This window comes from Anopheles moucheti, chromosome 2, assembly GCF_943734755.1.
Source record: "Anopheles moucheti chromosome 2, idAnoMoucSN_F20_07, whole genome shotgun sequence".
NCBI lineage: Eukaryota > Metazoa > Arthropoda > Insecta > Diptera > Culicidae > Anopheles > Anopheles moucheti.
In genome coordinates, this window is record NC_069140.1 from 84,150,800 (window position 1) to 84,175,570 (window position 24,771).

The 24,771-nt window shown below is 44.5% G+C and overlaps 2 protein-coding genes across 2 annotated transcripts in view; one reads left to right on the top strand and one right to left on the bottom strand.

Annotated features, from left to right (window-relative positions):
* Positions 1 to 24,248, top strand: part of LOC128310448 (calpain-11-like) — a 38,029-nt gene extending 13,781 nt beyond the window's left edge. Inside the window, exons 2-10 of the mRNA XM_053047090.1 lie at positions 17,756 to 17,788; positions 18,100 to 18,338; positions 18,407 to 18,609; positions 21,759 to 21,899; positions 21,964 to 22,117; positions 22,176 to 23,057; positions 23,180 to 23,642; positions 23,710 to 23,765; positions 23,834 to 24,248. Coding sequence (XP_052903050.1) covers positions 17,756 to 17,788; positions 18,100 to 18,338; positions 18,407 to 18,609; positions 21,759 to 21,899; positions 21,964 to 22,117; positions 22,176 to 23,057; positions 23,180 to 23,642; positions 23,710 to 23,765; positions 23,834 to 23,860 — 2,198 coding nt within the window. The 3' untranslated portion in view covers positions 23,861 to 24,248. The remainder of the gene's footprint in view (positions 1 to 17,755; positions 17,789 to 18,099; positions 18,339 to 18,406; positions 18,610 to 21,758; positions 21,900 to 21,963; positions 22,118 to 22,175; positions 23,058 to 23,179; positions 23,643 to 23,709; positions 23,766 to 23,833) is intronic.
* Positions 18,949 to 20,226, bottom strand: LOC128298698 (glycoprotein-N-acetylgalactosamine 3-beta-galactosyltransferase 1-like). Its single transcript, XM_053034469.1, has 3 exons — positions 20,202 to 20,226; positions 19,452 to 20,120; positions 18,949 to 19,376 (listed from the first exon to the last, which is right to left on the bottom strand). The coding sequence occupies exons 1-3, from the start codon at positions 20,224 to 20,226 to the stop codon at positions 18,949 to 18,951; spliced, it is 1,122 nt and encodes a 373-aa protein (XP_052890429.1).
* Positions 24,249 to 24,771: the final 523 nt, after the last annotated feature.

Genomic DNA, 24,771 nt, shown 5'->3' on the forward strand with positions numbered 1-24,771 from the left:
CGAGTAATAGGTGTTGGCGGCACATCAAGCACTTTGCTTTGTGACGGTGAAAAGTGCCATGTTCCTGATTTTTGCTCACGTAAGCTAATGTTACGATGAGATTTAGAGATATGAAGAAAGAAAAAAATGCCAAAGATGTGTGTGACAATATTTTTTCTTTTTTGTAAGTTTTGTAAAAGCAAATTAAAGACATAAATACATGGTACAAATGGAAAATAGTTGAAGTGTACATTAAGCAGCGATTTTAAATTGCCATGTCTATTTCTGGAGTTGAATAAAACAAACTTTGAGTGAGATTGTTCCAAACTTTCGGATATTGTCGGAAAAATCTTGAACAGCTTCGATTACGGTGAGACACGTTCAAAATTTATTACTGCCTTTTTACCGGTCTGCAACAGGAATAGGGCTCGATCCTCGAAATGCAGCCCTTTTTATCCCCTCTTACGGTGGCGCCCTCTTTCATCATTCGTTCTGAACACCGATCCACTAAATAGGCAGAGATATTTGCCGGAGATTGTTTTTAATATATTTGGATATATTGTGCATCCGAGAAGTCGAATTTCCTCTGAGTCTATCGCCCAAATTGAGCTCTAGCAGTCCTAAATCTTGATTGGTCTGTTGATGTCGCCAAAATCACGATATATGGAAGTCACTCATGTAGAAATCTAGGATATAATGTCTTGTAATGTCTTGAAGCGACCCATTGACTGGTACTGGCCTTATCTGGATCCTGAAAAACCCTGGAGGATCTAGAATATCTCAGCGACTCAAAAGTACTTCAGTAACAGTAACATTGCAGAGATCCATTGCAACTTGGTCCAACTCTTGTGGATTGCCTTTGCCTCAAATTCAAGAATTGTGCTTGTTCATTGGTTCATTCAGGAATGAGAATTACTTCCCCTAACAAAGGGGAAGGTCTGTTTACAAGTCTACCAACGACATTGTCTACGAACTTTAAGCTTCTCCGTCAACTTGAACGGGTCCTTATCGGATACTAAACTCCCGACGCAGGATTGTCAACTAACAGTCTGTGAGATGTCGAGTTTGTATCTCTGTTCTCTCTCTTCTTGGCGTAACGACCCTCTAGGTCATGCCTCTAGGTCTGGCTTATGGACTACACTTATTTTACCGAATAGTTAGTCCTTACTACGGAAGATTGGTCCGAATTTGATTTTGGACCGGACTGTTCGTGTGAAGACCGACGTCGCTACCATCATGCCACTGGGCCACCTTTCGAGTCGAGTTCTTATATATGTAGCTAACTAAACTTCGTGAGATCTTCAGACGAGAGTATTGGCATATATTACATTCCATTAACTTACGAATGATAAATGATCATTCGCCATATCTGTTTGCCTCAAGTTTTGTTCTCAATATAGCGAATAGTCGGCTATCAATAGCATGGTTGATGGACGCCATAATTCTTCGAGATGTCTTTTCAAACTATCATCATTACAGTTCTCCAAAACAAGCTGAATAAATGACAATTAATTTCACAATTCACCAGTTATACAAAGCTAAATATAAATATAGGCACTTTTAACTTCAACATTATGTCCTCAATACAGGGTTCACGTTATGATCTTCCTATTGGAATAATCCTGAGTTTTAAAGCAACATAAAAAATCACGTAGAAAATAACTAAAGTATGCTTTAAAAAAAGATAGAAAGATAAAAAAAGGGAAAGGAGAGTTTCCTTTTCCAAACCATCATCAAAAAGCAATAAACGTAACGTGTGAAACAAACCCAAGCTAAAACCCCATTTCCGATTCCACCTTCGAATGCACCGCTCGGAACCATATCGGGTGATCGTGCCTTGTCCGTACAAATAAAATATCAATTTATTAGCCATCATTACCCGCGCTCATCAAATGCACTGTGACCGATGTGACATTTTGTGACACTACGCGACACCAAAACCGGCGTAGAGCCCTAAAAACGCACGCTAATAACATACCTTAATTTCCGCCAGCTTTTAACTTTATGGTGACAAATGACCCTTCTTCCCTTGCGTTGCGTTCCATTCAGGCCACAAAATGATCGCACAATTTAACAGTTTTGCTTCGCTGTAAAAAGTTGCGAACGCTCAACAACAACGAAAAAAAATCCGCCCTCACTTCACACCTTCCGGAATCGTGCGGATAAAAGCAAACCTGTGTTTAAACCCCAAGGAATGGGGGAAGAAGAGAAAGAGGGAATTGCGATTTAAAGTTTATGCCCATGCTAAGGGAGTAAAAATATCTCATAATTGTATGACAAAAGTGTGCGCTCGCACAATTAGTGTCGATTTTTCATGGCCCCGTTCGAACGTTGCGGTTCCTTTACATCCTGCCAGGTTGCCGCTGGTACCAATTGCTGTGCCATTGCACCATGCGCGATCGCGCCCGTTCTTCCGTGGGATTCGAACTGGAAGCAACCCCCAGCTCCATCCGCCGTAGTGGGAGGACAGTGCATTCGGGTCTGCTGCAAACAACCGCCAGCATAAAGTGCAGCAGTTTATAATGTGCGCACAAGATGGCGGTACTATTGTGTCATTTGCGATCGAGTCCGATCGATTTAGCGGAATGGCTGGTGGGCGCATCCATTTTGGTGCGATGAGCCTGCCTTTTTGCGAGGGATGTTTACGCTTTGCGCAATTAAAAACGTCGCAAAGGGTCAAGGTGCGAAGGTACGTTCCTTAATGAGTGGAGTTTTAAATGTGGAGTATCCGTCTTAAATCATCGTCTTTTAACTACCTTTCGCTAATAAAACCATCATTATCTTGCCCGCGCCATCGGGCAGGCAGCGCTATCGATGTCTTCTTCTGTAAGATAAATAATTCCCTGTCGCTTAACCTAATTATGACTTATGAAGAAAAAAAAAGCAAAATCCCCCCTTTAAATCTCAACTTCACCAATTTAACTGGTGGTCCCAGTTTTTTTTTTGTGGTGTTTTTGGCTGGGGGGAACTCCATAATTTATCATTCTTGTCAAACGAAACGCTTTCCGTGGTGCCATCTCACAATCAGATGAGAAGTGGTATGATCGCTCTCGTTTTTTTTGGGGGGGGGGGGGGGGGGGGGTTTCAGAAGGGGGGAGTGGTTTGTGTGATAAAACAATAATCAGGAAAACAATCCTTCCCAAAAAATACAAGACCAACGGAATCTCCCACACGGGTCGGAAAGAAAACGCTCCAGGAACTGCCTGAATGGAATTAACAAATGAGGCTGATCGCTTGGCCAGGTGCCCCGCTAGAGGGGGAGGGCTAAGAATGAATTCATAATAATTTCGGATGGGAGGTCACACTGTAAATCATCCCCTTGAGAAATGGTTGGAAACAACAAAAAAACGGCCACTTACATAATAACAACTCGGGCACAAGTTCGGTGACTTAAAGACCCCCCCGCGTTTTGGGCGGGTTATTAATCCGCATTAAAAATGTTTGACCTACTCAACAATTTCGGGGCCCAATCTCGGCCGAAAATGGACAGAATTGGGCCATCGCCGGTAATGCTCATTTACGGTGGCACGCGCGTGCACGGTGGAGTTTTCGTTGTTTTCGTACCCCTTCTTGACGGCTAGTTCAGGAAGAGACACTGATCCGGATACAAATACCTTCCTCCCGCCCCCCCCAAAAAAAAACAATGGGAACACATTTTCACACGCCATTCGTTATCGGAGGCGTTTTCTGTGTTGAACCAGCGAGCGCGCTGCAACATCATACGACATCTTCCAGCCGTCACCGGAAGGGGTCGTTGGGTCGTGCCACCACCACGGCCCAACATCACCTTCAACTGGGTCAAGTGCTAATGAAACGCAGCTGTGAGCACCGTGTGTCCCGCTTCCTTGACAATGGTTCTGCCCACGAGTGCATGCAACTGCACTCCGCTCTCCACCGAGCTCGTTGCTTCGTTTTCTCGTGCCAGTGTCACTGTCATTAGCGATTGTTTATTTTGATTCCGGCCCTAATGGGGTCTGGAGCAACAGGGAAAAAAGGGCAGCTTGTTTTTATTTTTTTTTGGTTCACCACTGCACTCACTTATCAGCATATCAGCACGGCAACTGATGGTAACAATGCAATGGATCGCGGCAAAACGAGCGCAGGCGCTGATGCGTTTGCGCATGTTGTTTTCGCCTTTTCATCCATTTCATCATGCGGAATGATAACTTCCTTCCTTTGTATTGCTCGGATTTTGGAGTGTGTGTTGTTTGCGATTTGTCAGACGATAAGCAGCGGAAAGCGTGCGGAAAGCTGGAGGCAGTTTGTTTAGCCCCTCTTTGATTGATGGTTGCTTGCACGTGGCTGCACGTACACAGGGGAGCACATGTTTGCTTCTTTCTTCCACTAGTTTGACATTGAAACACGGCTGTTAACATAATTTCCAGCTGAGCTTCCAGTTGTTTCCACATTGTGATTCAATTCCATCCAAATACTTCAAACGAAGGTTCGTCGCTTGCTGACGAGGCATACAAGTCTTTCGTTCACAGCTCAAGTCTTTTGAATTTGCTTCACTTTAAAAATGCAACAAAATTAGAGAAACACCACAACAAACCATCAAATCAAATGGACTAGCGTGGGAAATCGTACGCGTTCCATACTCACACACACGCTGTACAATATTAATGAACCACACGAGCTCCAGCGGGCGCACAACTCAATCACAAACTGGTGCCCGCCAGGAACTGCACTTATCGCATGGTTAAGATCCATTTCGCGGCCGGCGTTCGTGTTTTCGTATTTGCGCACACCTCCGATCATAAATTTAAGTGCGACTGATGCCGTTTTTTTATGTTTATTTTTTTTTGTTGCTGTTTTGTTCAATCCATGCCGTATGCTTTGGCGTTTTTCGCACCTGACCCCATGCCATTTGCAAAAAAAAGGGGCTCACTGTTGCGGTACGCAGCCACTTTTCACACATCGTTTGCTATTTAAAATACGACCTTTCGTGCCGTGTTGAACAAGAGATCCCGATTCCTGGCTTTTGATCAATGACTTTAGGCTGTTAGGCTGTTGATGCTGCTGCTGCTGCTGCTTTTTTTTGCTCGCTCTCTTTCTCGTTCTCTCGTCGTCCCTTTGTTATTACCGTCTCGATTTCCCGATTCAAACGCTTTTATTCTAAGGCATCATATTCTATGATTCGATGCGCACGCCCCCTTTCCGGGGTAGGCGGCAAACAACGGGTGGGGAAAGTGAAAGGAGATGCTCGCTGTTTGGCCGGGCACACGAGCCCCAAGAATGTAGCGCGTGTGTGTGTAACAGGGGGTGTGCGTGGGGTGTTGAGGAAAAACGAGTTTTTTCTTCACCATTCCACCTATTTGTTGCTGCTGAACATCATTACGTAGAACATTAGCAAGGTTTGAGCGCTTTTTCGCTCATTAGATGAGGTCGTTTTTTCTCCCTAGAACATGTGGGATACATCAATTAATGTAGACTTTTCAATTAAACGTGAATGTCTGCTAAAGTAATGAAAATTTGTGGGCAAAACTACCCTCAAACATAAATCAATAGGTATTAAGTATGAAAATAAAATGGTAATAAGGTATTATCATTGCTTTAGAGACTGATTAGTTATCTTGTGTAAATTGTACAGTGTGCAACATAATTGTAAGATGTTTTTTTAAATTAATTTTGAAACATATTAAAAAGAAGCATATTAACAACGTATACAACGTGTAAAGAACAAAAATAAATTAAATTTCATGTAGTTTTCATGCAATTACGCAAAGTTGTTTGAAAAATTGTACTCATCGTTACTACTACCTTTAAATATTTTTGTTACTTAAAACTAGTTTAAACGCATATCCTTGATATACCTTTTTACTTCTTGGAGGTTGGTATATTATTATAATTGGTATAATATTTTTTTGTATTTTTAAAGATTTTTCTCGTTAAATCGTGAATTAATAAAAAAGAACATTTATATTATAATCATTAATGCTTTACATTTAGTCGAAATTCCACCCCTACCTCTAAAAATTCCACTTCAACTTGAAAATAATCTAAAAAGAGAAAACTTGATCGAGTAAGTCCCGTAAAACAATATAAGAGATTTCTTGCGAAAGAACTTAATCTAAAAACAGTTTCTATTACATCCAACCCACTAAAACTGTCTCTTCCCAGCAGACAGAAGAAGCGAACAGCATAAAAAGCGAAGGAGTGTATTTGCACAACTGCACAACAGTTTCGCAACAATCTCCTCCGGCTGTAACGAAAACCCTCGCCCCAATCAAGGTTCGGCCGCTACCTTCCCGTGCAGCGTTATGTTTGTTTTGGTAGAATCTGACACCCGTGATGGTTCCACGCTTGAAGCAGCCTTTTCCGCGCGTGTTGAGCGTTCCACCTCGCCGAGCGCCGTGGCAGATCCAATTGCTATCTAATTACGAACACACACACTTACCGGACCTGTCCACACGGTTCCCCGGTCTAAATTTGATATATTAGACTGTTGTTTTGTAAGCTGAGCCCCGTTGCAGGTGGGCACACGTATATGACACAGCACCCCAAGTGCTCGGTACCGGTCCCGTTTCGCAAGCCACAAACCATCTCCCGTCAATAATGACATTTTGCAGCTTGACAAGTTATCCCGGCATTGCATTGTCTACCATTTGTGGGTCCGTTTGCGGGGTTTGCGCTTTGAAAAGCGTTTTAGCCAAATTAGCCGGCGCTCTTTCATTGCCGTTTGCTGCTCGCTGCAATTGCACCCACCCCCGTAATCCGGAAGCGGGAGCACAAACAAAAAATAAAGAATAAATTTCACAATACACACACACATGAGTGGCACGCAATATTTCTCTGCGTTCTTCGCTTGAGCCGCACCCTTGATTGCTGCTGATCGTTCGCAACTTCCCCCCACCCGGGTGCGTGCCAGAAATGGAAATGGAATTTCAAAATCCGCTCCGTTCGATTCCGTTCGGGTGGGATGATACTACTTGAAGGGAGCCTCTCCGGTAGCAGTACTGCCATACGCCTAATAAGCTTCTGGCCCGGATCGGGCCAGATAAACTCCACGACGCACTCCAGAACGCACACGCAACGTACCACGGTTGCGTGTGGCATTTGGTTGCCAGCTCGTGGAAGCTAAATGGAACAAATTTAGCGGAAATTTCAACGATACCACAAGAAAGGAACGCGGCAAAAAGAATGGGTGGGTCGAACGGGCCAATTGGGGTCCTTTTCCTTCCGAATGACCTTCTCGGAGTTTTAAAAGAGAGCGAGAAAGAGGAAGCGATCAAATACATCCCCCATCCACACTCTGATTTTCTTGTCCGCTTATCAGTGGTTATTTAACCACTCGAGTGGGTTGCGTGTCGGCAAACAAAACAGACAAAAAAAACAACGAGTAGAATGGAATTTTTATTGTCCGACGCAAGTTATGTTTTTATTTCGATCTCAATCGCGCTTGCGCGTAATTATTTAATGGAACCGTTTCAGCGCGTAATGCAATGTATTGAACATAATTGAATGCATTTTAAATATAAATTATCATCAATGTAATCACCAACGCTTAGCGATGAGCGCTTAGTGTTTAAACTAAATAATTAAAATGCAATCATACAGCGCGATCGTGATCGTTCGCCAGCTAGCTTGGCGTAACTGTAAAGCAGCGCGTTTTACAGACGGAAGCCAGCGGTTTTCATATGCCACCGGTTAATGACGAGAATAAACCGATGTTTAAGATGTTCGGGGTTTTTTTGTTGTGTTTTTAGATTTTTAATTAAGCAACAAAACCCCGCCAGCCCGTTCTGATGGGCTTTGGTGGTAAGGCGGAAGGTAAAGCCCGCCGTGTGACTCGGGGTAAAAGAAAGGGCGTGTGGGAAAATGAAGTGAAAATCAGTTTCATCATTTTTCATCGCTTTCCACCCTTTTCCCTTTCGCTTGCTTCTATTTCCGATCGGGATTCCAGTATCAAAAGAAAACATTCTTTCCCGACCGTCCGGACAGATGTAGCAGATGGTTCACGGGGGATGAACTTAAAAATCGCATACCTGTGTGCTTCTACATAATTACAACCATGTACCTCTAAAGCACTGTTATAGCATCTCTAGTACGGAGCGCAAACTTGTGATTTATTGTAAATCAGATTAATACAACCTTCTGTCAATGCCTTTTGTTTCTCAATGTTAATTTATCTCAATAAGTTTTTTTGCTATATTTAGTCCCACAACGGACGCGAGAATGTAGCTCCTGGAAGCAGATAGAGGTGTTGAGATCTGAATGATTATTTGAACTGAATAAATGAATCGGATAATAAAAAAATGGGTCCAACTGCATTCTGCTTAAGGCCTTCAAGGGATTGCTCTGAGGATTCATAAATCTTTTGAGAGTTGATTCCTGATTTGAATGATTTCTCATTACAAATTCATATGAATGACTCTCATCAAACGATTCAAGTATAACACTAGTTATATCTATGGCCATATATCTCCGTGATCGACCTCTAAAAACTCGAAAAAACTTATGAAAATTATGAGTAACTATAGACCCCATTTACATTTTGCATTGATATAAATTATGATCAAACACGTTTTTTTACAAAAAAAAAAATCCATTATCATGATTGAACCTTGCTCGCGGTTGAATGCATAACGCAGGGGTAGCGACGATTATATTAATTGAATTGAATCGTTCAGCAAGTTAACTCTTTCAACGTCGTGTCAAGGCGATGTCCATAGGGCATCACCCAAAATCGGGTGATGCGGTGCTAATGAATGAATAAGTAGATGACGTTGTCAACCTCGGCAGAGTTAATCAGCAACCATGGAAAGTTGTTGTTAGCAACGGTGTTGCTAAGGATTTGACAGATGCAAAGTTGAAGTTTGCTGTACAGTTTGCTAGCAGCAGTGTTGCCAGCATAATCATTCGATGATTGATCAATACTTCTACCCAGCGGCGGATTAAACGGTAGGCGGAGTAGGCGGTCGCCTAGGGCCTCGCCGTGTTGGGGGCCCCAAAAAATGTGTGTCGATTGTGCGATTTTTGAAAATTTAACAGCAGAGGTTATTCATAGCACAAAATTTAATTAAATAGGTAAAAAATTGATCAAAAATATCTTCCTTGGTTATATAAAAACATTTGTTTCTATGTGATGAATTAAATCCAGAAAAGAAAATCGAGTTTGTGACTTTCAAGTATAAACGAAATTGCACCAGGACCAAGAACACAAATTTTCCAGTTAGTGGAGAAAAATTTCTTCGAAAACTACCAGTTTCCGAACGTATAATACCTGGAGAGCATCCACGGAAGAGGTAGCTCCTAGTACAGCAATTTTGCTCAAAAACCGCCGAAAGGTATGCAATGTTTACACACCAACTTTGCATATAAACTAGCTGTTTTCAGATTTTCGATACCAGGAGAGCATGTTTTTCAAGAGGTAACACCTGGTACCAGCCGAGTACCAGGATGTTGCACGACACATGTTGCACAACACATGTTGCGCAACATATGTTGTACAACATCTGGCTTGCAACATATGTCGCGCAACATATGTTGCGCAACATATGTTGCGCAACATCTGGCATGCAACATCTTACATGCAACAACTTGGGATTGCAACTTTGGTCGAAAACCGCCGAAAGGTATGCAATGTTTAAACACTAATTTTCCCGTTAATCGAGAAAAATTTCTTCGAAAACTACTAGTTTCCGAATGTATAGTACCAGGAGAGCATCCACGGAAGAGGTAGCTCCTGGTACTGCGCCGAAAGGTATGCAATGTTTATACACTATATAAACGCCGTAAGGTATGCAATGTTTATACACCATATTAACGCCGTAAGGTATGCAATGTTTATACAACAAATAAACGCCGGAAGATATGCAATGTTTATATAGTTATATGCAATGTTTACGGCGCAATACCAGGAGCTACCTCTTTCGTGGATGCTCTCCTGGTACTATACATTCGGAAACTAGTAGTTTTCGAAGAAATTTTTCACGACCAACGGGAAAGTTAGTGTTTATACATTGCATGCCTTTCGGCGGTTTTCGACCAAAATTGCCGTACTAAGTGCTACCTTTTCCGTGGATGCTTTCCTGGTATCATCAATCTGAAAATAGCTGGTTTGTATGGAATTTCGTACCAGCCGACGGGAAGTTTAAGTGAGATGAAGGATGCTTTCCGTTTCATCCATCTTCCTTACACTAACGTGATCGCTCTGACGGGTTTGATAGTATGCAATGCAATAGTGATGGGCAAATTAATTCCACACTGCAGGTGTCACCTCTTGAAAAACATGCTTTCCTGGTATTGGAAATCCAAAAACAATTGTGTTGTTCATCGCGTAAAAAATCAACATGAGCGAAATAGGTTTCTAAGAAATTTCTCTGATTGTTACCGAAGAAGTAAACCGATTGAAAACGGTACCTTGGGCGAAAAATCGTAGAAGGCGTTGGACTAATCAGGAATCGTAAATGTACGTGAATCATAGAAAATGTGATCGAAGTAGTGGCGTTATGGCTCTCCTTAGCGCATACAAATGTTTATATATAGAGACTAGCTTACCAGGCCCGTTTACAGGGCTACGCAACAGAACTCTGAGATGTACGCAAGGGAGCTTTCTTTCCGAGACTTTGTTGGTGTTGTTAAATCATGTTTGAAGTACATCTCCCTAACACCAATAATGCCGTAGCAAAATTCAAGGTACCCATTAAAAATTCCGCCCTGGGCCTCCAAGGGGATTGATCCTCCACTGCTTCTACCGAATTTAGCACACCATCTTCTGTTCAATTCAACAACTTGCTAAATGAGTTGATTATATGCCCAAACAAAACAACATCTCGCTGTACTTGTCAGTATAATCTCCGAAAACCCTGTAAATCTCTTACATTATGCATTTCTAGACTTTGCGCTGAAAGATTAATTAATTGTAAATCTCAAGAATGCGTACCGTCCAGCGAAGCTATCATACACCTTCCAACCCGGCAAAGACTCTGGCGAAAACATGGCCGATCGAGGTTAATTCAAACCTGAACGACTTTGTAGGCCTTTTCCGGGACATAACAACAACAAACGGGCCTGCTGGAAAACAACGCACCCAATCTTCTTAACCATGCACAATAAACCTCAATACCTAAACGGCACGGTTTTCGGTTCATTCGCTTCGAATTTCTTCGCCGAACTCCTCACCACGCCGGTCCGTCACTTTCGAGTTCAATAGTTCACACACCACCGGGTGGAAAGTGATTCCATCGGAGTTGAAGCTTCCGTTTTTTTTTTTGCTTCGCTTTTCGCAGCGTCATTTTCTCCGGGGCTTCTCTTTTTTATTCACTTTTTGATGATCGAAAAGCGAACGAATCTTCCTGCAATAAAAGAAAGCTTCAACGCTCGTGTTCATGTGCGTATCACCATGCGAGTGCGAATTATTTGCGCACCATTACGGTTCAAATGGGTGGAAAAACAGCATCAAACAAAAAATCAAAGTGTTGTTTTTGACTCCCCTGGTGAGTGAATTTTCTTTCGTGAAGTGAGTGAAAAAAAACAACACCATTCAAACAACCGAAACGAAATGGAAAATCTTGAAACATTAACAGGGTGAATATTTTGCTATAAGAAACCCTCCACCCCCAGCGATGCCGTTTCACCGTGCCCGGCTCGATCGTCATCGATAATCAGATAATTGGATCTTGATTGCTATTATTTTAGCCCGGCAGTTGCATCACGCCGCAAAAAAACCATCTCCCCGTTAACCGCGCGTTCCCATGTGCCACAAAAGACGACCTTTGGGCGATGAGATGTTGTTGTTGCGTTAGATTAATTTCTATGTTTGCATAACAGCAGGGTTCGAGGATGGTTGCATTTTTATTCGTTTTTTCTTTATTTCTCTTTTTATTTTTGGTAGATAAATTGGGAAAGCTGGAGCTACTTACAGGTTGTGGTCGAGTTTTTCCCAAAAAGAAAAAAAAAACTTTTGGTTGTTTATAATCATTACAACTCTGCATTAGGTAAGCGATTGAGCAACCCAATTTATGTTAATCGAAGGCTTAATTATGGCTGCCATTGCTAATAATCGTTCGCAAAACATTTATTTAATTTTAATGCCCTCTCGGCGCAGATTGACACAAAACGGGAGTATACGATAATTCTGCAACAGTTCAGCTTCGGAGCGAGAACAAAGAAACATCCCAATTATGGCAGCAGCAGCAGCAGCCAGCAAAGCGGAACATTTATGCATCCCAGCACGCACCGTGGCACTGTCTCCACGATCGTACACGCCTTGCGATCTCTCGAGCCCAGTTTGCTCTGTTGCAAAAGAGGTCTGCCGAATAAGGCGAATCCGGTGCGCGGGGTTCAAGGCAGGGTTATGGGCATTAAGGAGATATATTAACCCGAGCGTCACCGGCATCGCTGGAACCTGCTCCAGAAAGGGGGAACGGTAATGATTAAAGCTCGAGCCACTGGGAGGAGGCCTGGCGAGTTTTCCCTTTTCTTTCCCTCCTTCCCGCCTGAGTGTGTGGTTCGTTTTTTTAGAATTTTCATTCAGAACTCGTTCGTTCGCTTGGCTCGTTAATCCCCATCGTTACCTCCATCACGCTCCGTAGTGATTCCCATAAGGTGCAGCAAAACCGGGAGAGACAAAACGAAAGAAAAACTTCAACTGTAGCACAAGCGACGAACCTCGCGTGTTTCTTTTTCATCCGATTCGGTTGCTCCTGTTAGATTTATCTGCTTAGTACAATTTTGTTTCGTTCTTTGCCTTTCTTTCCCTTCCCCAACTGATGGGCAGAGAGGGAGGAACATTTAATGAACGTCGAAGTGTCGATGTCATTTGTACAAGTGCCCGCCCGATAACAAGCTCCGATAAGCTCGTAAAGCACCGGAGAAAAGTTAGGGAAGCGTTCCCGCAGTGCAGTGGAAGTTGCATCGTAAGGGTAACCGCGCTGTGTCGATACCATTGGCTAGATAACGAGCTGACGGTTGCATAACTTCACCTTGCGATCCGCCGCCACCTCGTGAGCGTGTGATGACTTCAACGAGCGGACAAAAAACGAACCCCCGCCCGCACCCGGTAGAACCTCGCCAGCAACGCAGCGAACCTTGCTCGCGGAGGTCAAAGTCTGCGTCTTCACCATCTCCATCATCCACCTCCAACTGGTCGTTGGAAACGATCACCCCCGTGGGGGGGTAAATGGCGCTAAAACATGGGTAAAACGGAATTGAAGCCGGATTCTTCCACGTGCTGCCGGCTGGTGGCGAAGGGCTGCATCAGAAGGGCTTACGGGTTGGATGGGGGAATTGAAATCAATTCGATTACTGGTGGCTAACCGGGGTGTGTGTGTGTGTGTTTGTGGTTCTTGCTCTCCCCCTGGTATGGCTTTGGGTTGGGCCGAATAGAACCGAGCAAAAATAAAGAAATGAAACGTATCACGCAGAAGCCAGAACCTGTTTACACTCACCCAATGCAATGGGTCGCATTGGTTTCGTTTTGTTTTCTAGGCAAAGTTCAAAAACTGAGCTATGACAGTGCATGGTAATAAGTTTGAGTTTTATTGGAAAATTGTACCCATTTCTAGCACCTTCCACATTGTGCCTGTTCGGTTTTTTTGAAATCATGCCTCATGTCTCGTGTCCCTTGCGGGTTTGAGCGCACAACCATGTACAACCACTGACACTGATCTAATAATAGGAACACACCCATATTGAATGTATCCTTTCGTACGTAACCTGGGACACCACGGTTACGAAACCGAGCTGACTCACCCATGCCACGATCTCGCTGCAAACCGATACGGCTTCCGTTCCATTGCCCGGGTACGTTCATCGATCACTCGGGTGCAGTTGAGCTGCAAGGCAACCGTTGGTGTCGTTACATTGTTGCCCGCTGGGAGGTCCAACCGGTGTCCATTTTCTTTTGGGACCCATGAGTGCATAAATAATGCAACCCACTGATTTGCCTGCTGCCAGGAAGCGACGGGAAAGGAATTTTTTCTCTCCCATTCATCAATCAGAGCGTAATCGGTTTCGAACGAAAGCGCTTGGGCGAACCGTGGCTTGGGGTGCCCGTTTAATGACCTCGCCAAGCATTACCCGTACGGGGAGTGGAGCTTTTCTCTTCGACTAATCGATTTTATAATAATAATTCGCATGAAGCAACACACATTCCCTCCCATCCGTCTGCATTGGGAATGCTTTTCCGCTGTGACGTTTTTTTGCGCATTACAATGAGCCGGTGTGAGAGGAAAACGAATGTAATCAGCACTTCCTTCTTAAACAACAAAAATGCCACACACAAATAGCAGTCCTCTGTATGGGGACATTTAATTAGCCATCGTTTAAGTCGTTTGTTTTTATTTGGTTCATCAAACCAAATGCCCAACCCCATGCCGGTGACAAAACGTGCGAGCGACGGATCTTTCGCTTAGATCCGCCATCGTTCCGTTCCGATGGTTCGATGCTAATTTTTCCGACCCCTGTTTAAAACCCCTCACCCTGTACATTGGGCGTGACGGAAAGGGCTTACGATTTTACGGCGGTACGATTAGAATCGGCCGGCAGTTTAACCGGCGGTAGAGACGGTACCTTGGGCGCATTTGGTTTGATCTCGGGCGAAATTTTCCTCCATCGTCGGGTGTAAGCGTTACCGTAAATCAATTACTCGCTGACATTTTGTAATCGCATCGGTTGCGGTCGGGTGTCATCACATGAGTTACTGGAGGGCATTAGGCCGGTGGCAGGTTACCTCCAACCCGGTGATGGGGTAAGGTGTATGGTCCGGATGTCATGGACCTTTGGCTACCGGAAAATGGTGATTTGGGATTAGGAGAAGATTTCAAAAGCGTGTGGAGAGTTCTACTCTGTTTTGTGTCAAGTTTATAATCTTTCATCGCTTTCTATGTCCCCAATTGTGGGTTATAATTCATGATCTGAACGAATAAGCATACCTTTCTCATCAATTGCTTTTAACAATAAGTGGGAAAATTACTTTTTTAAAAATAAATTCCTGTTTTTCTTGCAACTTATCACAATTTAATGTTTAATTTCAAAAGCCACAATGCAACGTAAGCAATAATTCATCGTAGTAACCATTGACTATACATAGATGTCAAAAGGTTATCCATGGATAGCAACGAGTACTCGAGAGAACCCTTCATAGAGAGAACCACATTCATTCACAGAAAAGGATTACTAGGTACTAAATTCGAACAGAGATCGTATCGTACCTTTTCTATATTTTTATATTATTTTTTTGAATTTATCACTTGGAAATAAATGGTAGACATAGTGTCGTCCAAATGGTTGACAATATCAGTTAATAATCAATTAATTGTTTCATTATTTATGGAACATTCAAGTTTGCTACTGTGATCTCCGGTGAACTCGCTCGTCAAAAAATGTTCAAATTCTTTCCGTTATCTCATCACCATCTTGAAGATCTATCGCGACACATCCAGAAATCGCTTAAATTGGTCAGAAGATATTATTTTAGTGTGAATTTGGAACTCATGCTTACGAAAAGATTTAAATAACATATAGTTTATAAAACTTTAGTAGGGAATTTAAGGAACAAAATAGAACACTGAGATGATAATCTGTACCGGAGATAAGAATGCTGTTGAGTTCCTTATTGAGTTCCTCATCATAACCAAACATTTTTCCTTTTAATTCATGGTCAAATGTTGAATGTTATTATTTTTGAACCCAATTAAATACGAATTTTTCTATGACGTCTTTTTCGAAAAAGTGCAGGGTGACACTAATAAGTTTTCTTGTACGTAAACGTCAGTCGTTGCTTTTGTATGTTAACCTGAAAGAAGGGCGATTGGATTATTAGAACCTTTTTTCGAACTGTTTCTTTTAACTAAACATACCTGCATTCGTTGTGCATTCTCTTTTGTTTCAATGCCCTTATTAACGTCTTCATTTTTCCTCTAAAAAAAACTAACAACAACAATTTCTTTATTAAGTCTTTTATGATTACTGGTACATAAATTTCACCTAACGAAGTTCGCTGCGTGATCACGCTTCCTGTCACGCTCAGCTTTCTTCGCTTTGATTTAATTTGCAAATCGCCCCGGTCGCGGTGCAATGAGGTGGAAAAATGCAAGAAGCAAAAGAAGAAGACGTCCACGTCCGCACGGGGGTTCGATAAACATCGCCAATTTGTTTCCCTCCCGTTGATGGTGGTCGGCTTTCCATCCATCGGCAGTGCGACAACGGTGGGACCCCGATCGGTCCGATCTCGATTGGTCAGGTAAATCGCAGCCGTAACAGCTTGTCCTACATCTTGTGCCCGGTGCGCCCGGAGTGCCAAACGGACGGATCATCTTCGTCTTTGGTGTTGTCCCGCAGGGCTAATGAGCAGAAATTGATACACTTTTATTGCTCACGAGCGGTGAGCTTTGGTACCATTACCATCGCTGCGGTCTTTTGGCTAAACGAGCCATATAAACGCTCGCTGACCACTGTTGGCGGGGCTGTTGCGATCTGCACCACGGCGTGCAGCTGTTTTGGAAAACTTCCACTGTGGGCCCCATTTCGGGTGAAGGTGAGGTGAGGTTGTATGCAGTTTCCTTTCCTCCATTCCCCTTCTGCTGCCACACCGCAAACCCGGTGATGATTCATGCCCGCTTTATGGCTCCCAAGCATCGGGTCGAGACATGGTCTTGGATGCGGGTTTCCGCCGGGTTCGTGGCGACCGGGAATTGACATTTTCCCATGCCGAGAGTTTAGTCATGCGCTTGTTTGGTGGCGAACGCTACCTTAAACAGTACGAAGAAAACTCCTCAAGACACCCCAGCGTACAAGCACGAAGCAGTGCGGTCTGCGGTGTACTCCCTTAGACATCTCCACTTGCCAACTCGCGTTGGTTTTGGCGAGCGTTGTTAACCTCCTAACTTTACTCTAACGGAGCGACCCGAAGACACGGACGCGAACATGTGCATACGCTTATCGTGTGACTAATTTTGCTGCATAATTCATGTCAAATCACAGTTGTGACAGTTGTTAGTTGGGCCGTCACCCACGACGTCTTGCTGTTTGTGGATCATTGCGCTTTCTTAATCGAAACGATCATTATATTTCGTCCATATAAGAGTGATATTTAAGAAGTATTCGATATCAGTTTTGCACAGTTCGATATTTTTATTAAAAACATTTAATAAAAACAAAAAAAAAGCTAAATGCTGACATTTTGTTTAGTAACGCCTAAATGTATGCAATTAAAGGTTAAAATGTCACTTTTTAAACATTTCATACGACAATTTTTAAAACCTTCTTACTTTCTTGTCCCAAAAACCATCTACATTATTAAATTGCCCGCCCATTTTCTATTCGCAAACTCGTTTGGCCCAATTTTATCGGGACACTTGAAGAAAACCGCGTTGACACTGACCCACCGCGCACGAAGAAGTAGTTAATTCTCTGCTTGGAAAACGAATTCGCAGCCAGAGAAAGTAATGTACCCCCTATTTTCTAGGCCATTGGCCAGTAGTGCCGCCGGTCGTCCCTAAGGTGTGTTTAACCGATCGCTGGCGCGGTAAAATCGGTAGCAGCACTTACACGAAACGCCCCGAATCGAGAGCGAGTGTTGTGCGATGTCAAAAGAATGCTTTGTGCTTGCGCTTTTCATTTCCTGTTTCCTGCTTCCTGTTACCCCGTACCCACCTTTTCCCCCACAGCAAGTATGGGAAAGCGATAATTTCTACCAAACATCGCCACCACATCTCACTAGCCTCAATTGACTTTTCTCCGATCGTAAACGATCTCATAAACGCAAAATCTCGCCATACTCATGTGTTCTCTTGTTTTTTTTTTGTTTTTTCTTGTCCCCTTTCGTTCACAGGTGAGTTCACTGCCACGGATAAGTATTACACAAGTAAGTAGCTCCACTCGTCGGACCGGACGCCCTCCAGGCCCCGTCCGCGCCTACCACCTGTTCGAGTGATTGATTGACTGGTCGTGGCACCGTGTGAGCACCATCCACGGTTGTTCAAATAACTTTCCTTCTTCACTGCAACACTTTTCTTTATTCATTCGGCCACTTATTCGGTATTGGCCGACATTTTTGGCGCACCACGCGTTACTCACTCTCACTGAGCGCCGTTTGTTCGGGGGGTCTTTATCGTTTTGCGTGAAATGGATTAATTGACACTGTTTAACGGTCGCTTATGCGCTTTTCCTGCCTAGACGGTGGACCGAAACTACGGGGCTGGACCAATGGAGGCATGCCGGATCATCAGTCAACACTGTCCCGACCCCGGTCGGCCGAGGTCATCACGGCGAATGGGAACGGCACGCTGCCCAACGGACGTCACATGAACGGGGTGCTTACCCGCGGCCCGGGGGGTTTGCACGAGGATCTCGAGTTCCCACCAACACCCCGAACACTGTCGAAGAAGAAGCAAATCGTCTGGATGCGACCTCACGTAAGCTTTGCTTTCGCAGTTGAATTTCATCGACGGACGGACTCTATTATGTGTCTTCATCTCCTCAGGATATGTGTGCAAGACCACAGTTTCGCATTGCACCACCGGGAACACCCCTAACCGCACGGGAGCTTCCAGAACCCGTCGGTCCCGGTGATCCCAGCTTGCTGGCAGCGCTCGGTTGTCTGTCGCAGCTGCCGCGACTTCTGGAGCGTGTCGTCCCACCGGAACAAACCTTCGACACCGCCAACGGATACTGTGGAATGTTCAAGTAGGTGTTAAATTTATGCAACAAAATGTCATCCCAACCCTAAACGTCAAGTATTAACGCATTTGCTTGATGGGGGGGTGTGTTTTTCCCATCGAAACGCTTCGTTGCGATCGAATACCCCTGAATGTATGCAACGCGGTGTACGTGCGAAGCGTTTCTCGCGAGAGCGACACTGATCGTACGGTAGCAGCAATTCCCATTCCTTTGTGTAAATATAATTTTATTTCGATTGTTTGTTTATCAAATTGTTAAGAAATAAGAGTATTTTAAAGAGTATTTCTAGATAAAGAAAAAAAACATAATATTGACTAGTTAAGAGAATGCACCTGGTAGCTTCAACTATGGTTTAATAGAGGAGGATGCTGTTTGTGACGTTTCCTTGGATAGTTCATGCGTGCTCGTCTCCATATCTGGACGAAAAGTACTCAACGGATACGGTCCTGCAATGGCCATTGCTTCCTCCGGTGTTTTCAGTTTAGCCAGTGGCGGAGAACGATAGTGTGAACCCCACGCATGCAGATCGTAGATCAGATAGTCCATCATGTGCATAGTTTTGCCCGATATGTAGTGGAAGCTGATGGCAAGATCCGAGCAGCACTTCTTCCCATAGAGTGGTTCGTAGTACGAGTAGTTGTAGTACCAAAAGTCAGGAAATTCTGCCCAAGAGTCGGTCAGGTGTAAGACGGGATCTAAGGGTAAGAATCGCTTCCGACCGAAATCGTCGCGAGAATCGCCTGCCGTCACATTCACACTCTCCATACATTTTCCTGCGTGTAGAAAGAAGGGGATAGAGATGTTGGAGGACGGTTAAGGAATATGGAAAACACCCCGAGAGATCTTACCCATCTCAAGATCTTCAGTCTGCAGAGCAGCAGAGCAGTGTTCCTCGTCCTGCAGGGACTGTTCGTAAAAGCGTCTTACCGCTTCCCTGCTGAGCACGTAACCAGCACCACCAGAAAAATAACCCTGCTTCACGTATTCCGGATAGCGAAATTTGCTACCGAAGTAGATGGGCAGCTGCGGAGAGTACGGATAGAGAAAATAGCGCAGGTTTTCCACCACCACGTACGTGTCGTCATCCGCCTTGAAGAACCAATCGTACTCCTCCAGATGATGTTCGTAAATGTAGCGGAATGCTTCCCGCGTCTTGTTCCAAAGGTTCTCCCGACCTTCCTCAACGGGCAACGCAATGCTGCCAATCGTGGCATCCTCCACGGAGCTCATGATCAGCAGCTTATTGCACCGTGCGCCCCAGGTAGCCTTAATGTGGATGACTTTATCCTTATGATTGGCAGGCGTGGTCATTACCCAGCACAGTACGCGCACACTTTCGGTCATGTTGATAACGGGCGATTGGAGGTTTAATAACCGATTGGGGCCCGCAATCCAACCGGTAGTTTCAAGATATGTGCTGCCGGTTGTTGACCAAAGGTACGCCACTCGTGATAGAATCCATCCACAGAGAATGCCAAACAGAAAGTGAGAGTATCGTGGAGCTATGAAAAAGAGTTCTGCAAATAATATGGGCTTTAGTAGAAGCTTCTACTACTACACCATTACGATGATCATTTATGATCATTCACTGAACTTACTTTTTAACATTACTTTCAACATCATCTTGCGGTATTTATTACACTAAACAAAAAACTGTAATGTTTAAGTAAAGCTCCTTCAAAGCTGCCTTTAGTTACTGTTTTCTTTACAGTTGTTTCACAATTTCTCATGATCTTATCACAATGACTCACTCAACATCAATTTTAAAAAATGCTTTCCACATTAGAGCAGAATATTAATGCAACTTCACACGAGAACCACAATTAGAACTTTTAATTAAATTAACTTTTAAACAACACCTCGGCCAAAGCACTCTTGATCACTGTTTCTTTTACAAATTAATCACCATCGTGCTCCGATCGAGCTCCACACAAAGAAATGAATGAAGAATCGATTGCCCATTTAATGACGATTGACTCCTTGACCGATAGAGCCTAACGCAACGATAGGAAACATCGTCTTCCTTCACACGACGCCGTATTTGATTAATTAATTCCTTCGACCGAGCACACTGCGGGACGAACTGCACGACACACGGCACCGGGCACGAATGATACAAAGCTCAATCCGGCTCCTTCTATCCGGACGGCGCTTTATCCCGCGACAAGTCACGAACGCGCTTCATAAACTGCGCGCAGCGTCGCAGCGAAAGTGAAGAGGTCAACACACAAGTCAAACCGTACGGGAGGCTCACATCTTCTCGTGTTACCGCTGAGCTTGCTAATCGTGATGTGAAGATGTCTTGGGGTGGTGGAACGTGGCTACGTTATCGGCGTGATACCACACATCTGGTAGGCATCTACAACTCGTCTACAACCGTAGTGCAGAAGATGTCACAGAGAACGCAACGGGGTACGCTCCCGACAGGAGGATCGTACTATGGAAATACTGGTTAGCCTTGGAATATTTTACAATCTCATCAAGTTCGCGCCGTTAGATCCGCGTTTGAAGTTTAATTGTCGTTGATGAGTTCACATTTCGATAGAATCCTGAACCCGTCTATGGTTCTTGTTTTTTATTGTAGTCGAGATAGCTCTCGCACGTCGGGTCATTAGGCCAACAAACCTGTCCGGCGATTTCGGTTCGATTTTGGATGCAACATACGCGCACTGTGGATGCTTCAATGTCACCGCGAATTGGTGAAGATGGGTTTATGTTTGCGCAGTACACAAACAGTGTCCAAACAGACACAGTTGGCGATTAAGTAATCGGCAGCCAACTGCAGGAGGTAGCATCCACCGCGGGCCGAGTTGTTTACCCAGCATCCAATTTGTCACCTTCAACATTTGTCGCGTGTTTGGGGGGGGTGATTGATACTTGAGATCGTCGCCGTAATAGTACTGGAGGTTGGGAATGGTACAGGAAATTGTAATTTCACGAAGAAATTATTGAAAGCCGTTTTGATTACATTATGATTGAAAGTGGGGAAAAACAAACACACGACACTTATATTAGCCATTTCTTATATAAGTCAATATGTATACGCCATAAAGATGGTGTGTTGTTTGAGTACACACAATATTAGGTTGATCAAATAATTGGTTAGTTTCTAGAATTTTAAAACTTCATCCTTTCAATTGCGTTATTCGGAACAGATTTCGCTTCTGGCAGTGGGGGAAATGGATTGAGGTGCGAGTTGACGATCGACTACCAACACGTGGAGATCGCCCAGCACACATGCATTGCGCTCAGCCAGACATCTTTTGGGCGGCACTGTTGGAGAAAGCCTACGCCAAGTAAGTTTTGCCCAGAACTTCAAGGATTTATTAGAAAACTTATGCCACTTGCTTGATATTCCAGATTGTATGGAGGATATACATTCTTGAAGTATGGTACGGTGGGACGAGCCTTGCAGGATCTTACCGGAGCAGTAGTACAGAGTGTACCTCCCAGTGGACCATTATTAGGTGGAGCTGTACCGAGATCAACACTCTTGATCGCCATTAGTGGACTGGTAAGTAGCAGAGGAGTAGACCATATAACGTTTAATTCATTACATCGTTTGTCTAAAGGAAAAGGAAACCAAAAGGCGTCGATCGGGGCTGCTCACCGAACACCCGTACTGTGTCACCGGACTTGCGCGAGTGCGAGCTAACTCGAACGACTCCGTCACACACGGCAGCAGCTCGTCGGGTGGTGACACAAGCCTGATACGGCTGCGCAGTCCCTGGATCGGTGGCGAATGGGGCGGTGTCTGGTGTGGCGCTTGGTCCGAACGCAGCTGGGAGTGGAACGCACTGAACGAACGCGATCGCGAACTGCTCTCATCGCGCTCTTCGAACGACTGCGAGTTCTGGATGTCGGTGAACGAGTTTCTCACGCGCTTCGTCGTCATCTGGTTGGCCCACATCGGCCCGGACGATTGGGCACTCGAGCCCGGCCTGCACACGCGCGCCCCCTGGCGGGCAGCCCTTGCCGTACGGCAGTGGCGCGCCGGGTTCAATGCGGGTGGACCGCACAAGTTCATCGAGACGACCGCCACCAATCCGCAGTTCCGCATCCGCGTACCACCGGGTCATCCCTCCAAAGCACACGTCGTTGTGGCCGTCGCCCAGAAGTACGAGTGCTACCGGAGCCGGAATTACGAGGATGAGGAGATTGGATTCACCATCTACGAGGTGCCGCCCGGGATGCAGCGTGTCACGCCGCAGTACGTGAGTGAGCAGATGCCGCTCGACTTTGCCCCGCTGTCGAATCTGCGCGAGATCGCAACGTTCTTTGCGCTGCCGGCCGGTGACTTTGTCGTGATGCCGCATGCGGCCCAGCATCGGGAGGGTCGCTTTCTGTTGCGCATCTTCGCCGATCAGCACACGGACGTGTGGGAGGTGAATGAGGAGAATCTGGTGATACACAACATAGCGGCTGAGTTCTGTGACGAGCGTACGATTGATGCTGTAAGTGCCATTGAAGACTCCTGCGCTCTACATCTTGAAAGCCTATTTTGTAGTGCGAATTGCATAACTTTAGGCAAATACTTATAGCATTTTACTCACACAAATCCTCTTACTTCTTCCAGCGAATTCTCTACAAACTTCGCGCACGCTATCCACACGAAATAGATGCCACCCAGCTGCAAGCCATCCTGAAAGCCCACGGCGGTAACAATCGAGGATTCCGCGGACTGGGCGGCATCAACTGTGGACCCTCGCTGGAACTTTGCCGCGGTATGTTGGCGTTGCGGGACCCAGCGCTCGGTGGGCGTCTCTCGATCGAGCACGTGCCCGCCTTGATCGGGCTGATGCGGTTCTGGAAGGCAGCTTTTCGACGCTGCGGTCCCTCGTCGTCCGGTACGGCGACGCTCAGCCGAGGCATCTGGGCGTCGAAGGTATCTTCGTACTGTCTGCGAGGATTGCTGTGGGCCGGTGGAGCTACCGCTAGTAATAAAGTGCTGGAAGCACTTGTTAGCCGATTCACACGCAGCCGTCAGATAACGCTGGAGGGATACCTTCTATCGATGGCACGATTACATTTGGCTCACGGTACGTTTATCGCTTGCGTTTATGCTTATGCACAAATTGGCAATATATATTTTATTTAATTCCACAGAACGCTACCACAGCTTGGATGCCAAAGCGAAAGCGAGCCCCCTGTCGCTGGAAGAGGTAATGAGTGTTTATTATTGCTCGCATTATTTTATTAATCTAATATTCTTCGTTTTCCATCTCCGCAGATGATTCTTATGACCATCTACTCGTGAGGTTCTAATCAATGGAAGAGGCGAAGGGGAACTGGGAAAAAACCGTCAACCTTTATAAAGCATCTTCATCACCAAAGAGACACGCACCTGGAAGGACGCATCCGAGGATTGTAACCAATTGTTTATTGTTTTGTACATGATTATTGACGCAGGAAAAAAACAACAACGACCGCGTGTGTGTTTATATGAGGGTAAAATTATCAACAACATCAAAAAAACATCCCTTTTTACAACACGCAATAACTTCCACACTCGAAACAGATGATAGTATAATGGACGAATAAGAGAGCAAATAGAAAAAATTTAAACAAGTAAGCAAATGTAAGTGAGCAGCGCGGCCAAAACGAATCAACAATCATCCAACATACAATGCAATATTAAGTTAAATAGACTGATAATTAAATAAATGAATATTTATGAAACTCGTTACATGATGAAATCGTTACTTTGTTGTGTGTTTTATTCACTTTAATTCACGGTAATCTTGTTGAGAATAATACGTCTCAAAGGTAAAAAGCTTCGCATTGTTAAGTTTGGCATCACTGCCACGCGCTCATCGTGCGACGCTGACAATCAATATGAAAACTCACTCGCCTACTGTCCGTGGAGATCTAAAAGATCTAAAAGAAAAGTACCCAACGTTTTGCGTGTCTTCATCTTTACAGAAAAAAATATCCTAAATTTTTCAACAAATCTTAAGAATGGAATAAAAGGAACCAATTTACTTAGTAAGGAGGAATCTAGTTCAATATCACAAGAGCTGATATGCGCCAATCGCAAGCCCTGAAATCCTTTCTTTTAATGCCGACTTTACAACGCTATTTATCACCTTTCGAAGAAGATAATGGATTAGTACATATTAAAGAATGATAAGCGCGAGTTAGTAAGCTTTAATGATGCTAATAATTTGT

What these genes read in the sequence shown, in the direction of transcription:
- LOC128298698 (XM_053034469.1), bottom strand. Translation starts at nt 20,226, where the DNA reads ATGATGTTGAAAGTAATGTTAAAAA. An exon ending in GTTGAAAGTAATGTTAAAAA is followed by an intron (nt 20,121 to 20,201) that starts GTAAGTTCAGTG and finishes TATTATTTGCAG; the next exon opens with AACTCTTTTTCATAGCTCCA. An exon ending in GACTGAAGATCTTGAGATGG is followed by an intron (nt 19,377 to 19,451) that starts GTAAGATCTCTC and finishes TTCTACACGCAG; the next exon opens with GAAAATGTATGGAGAGTGTG.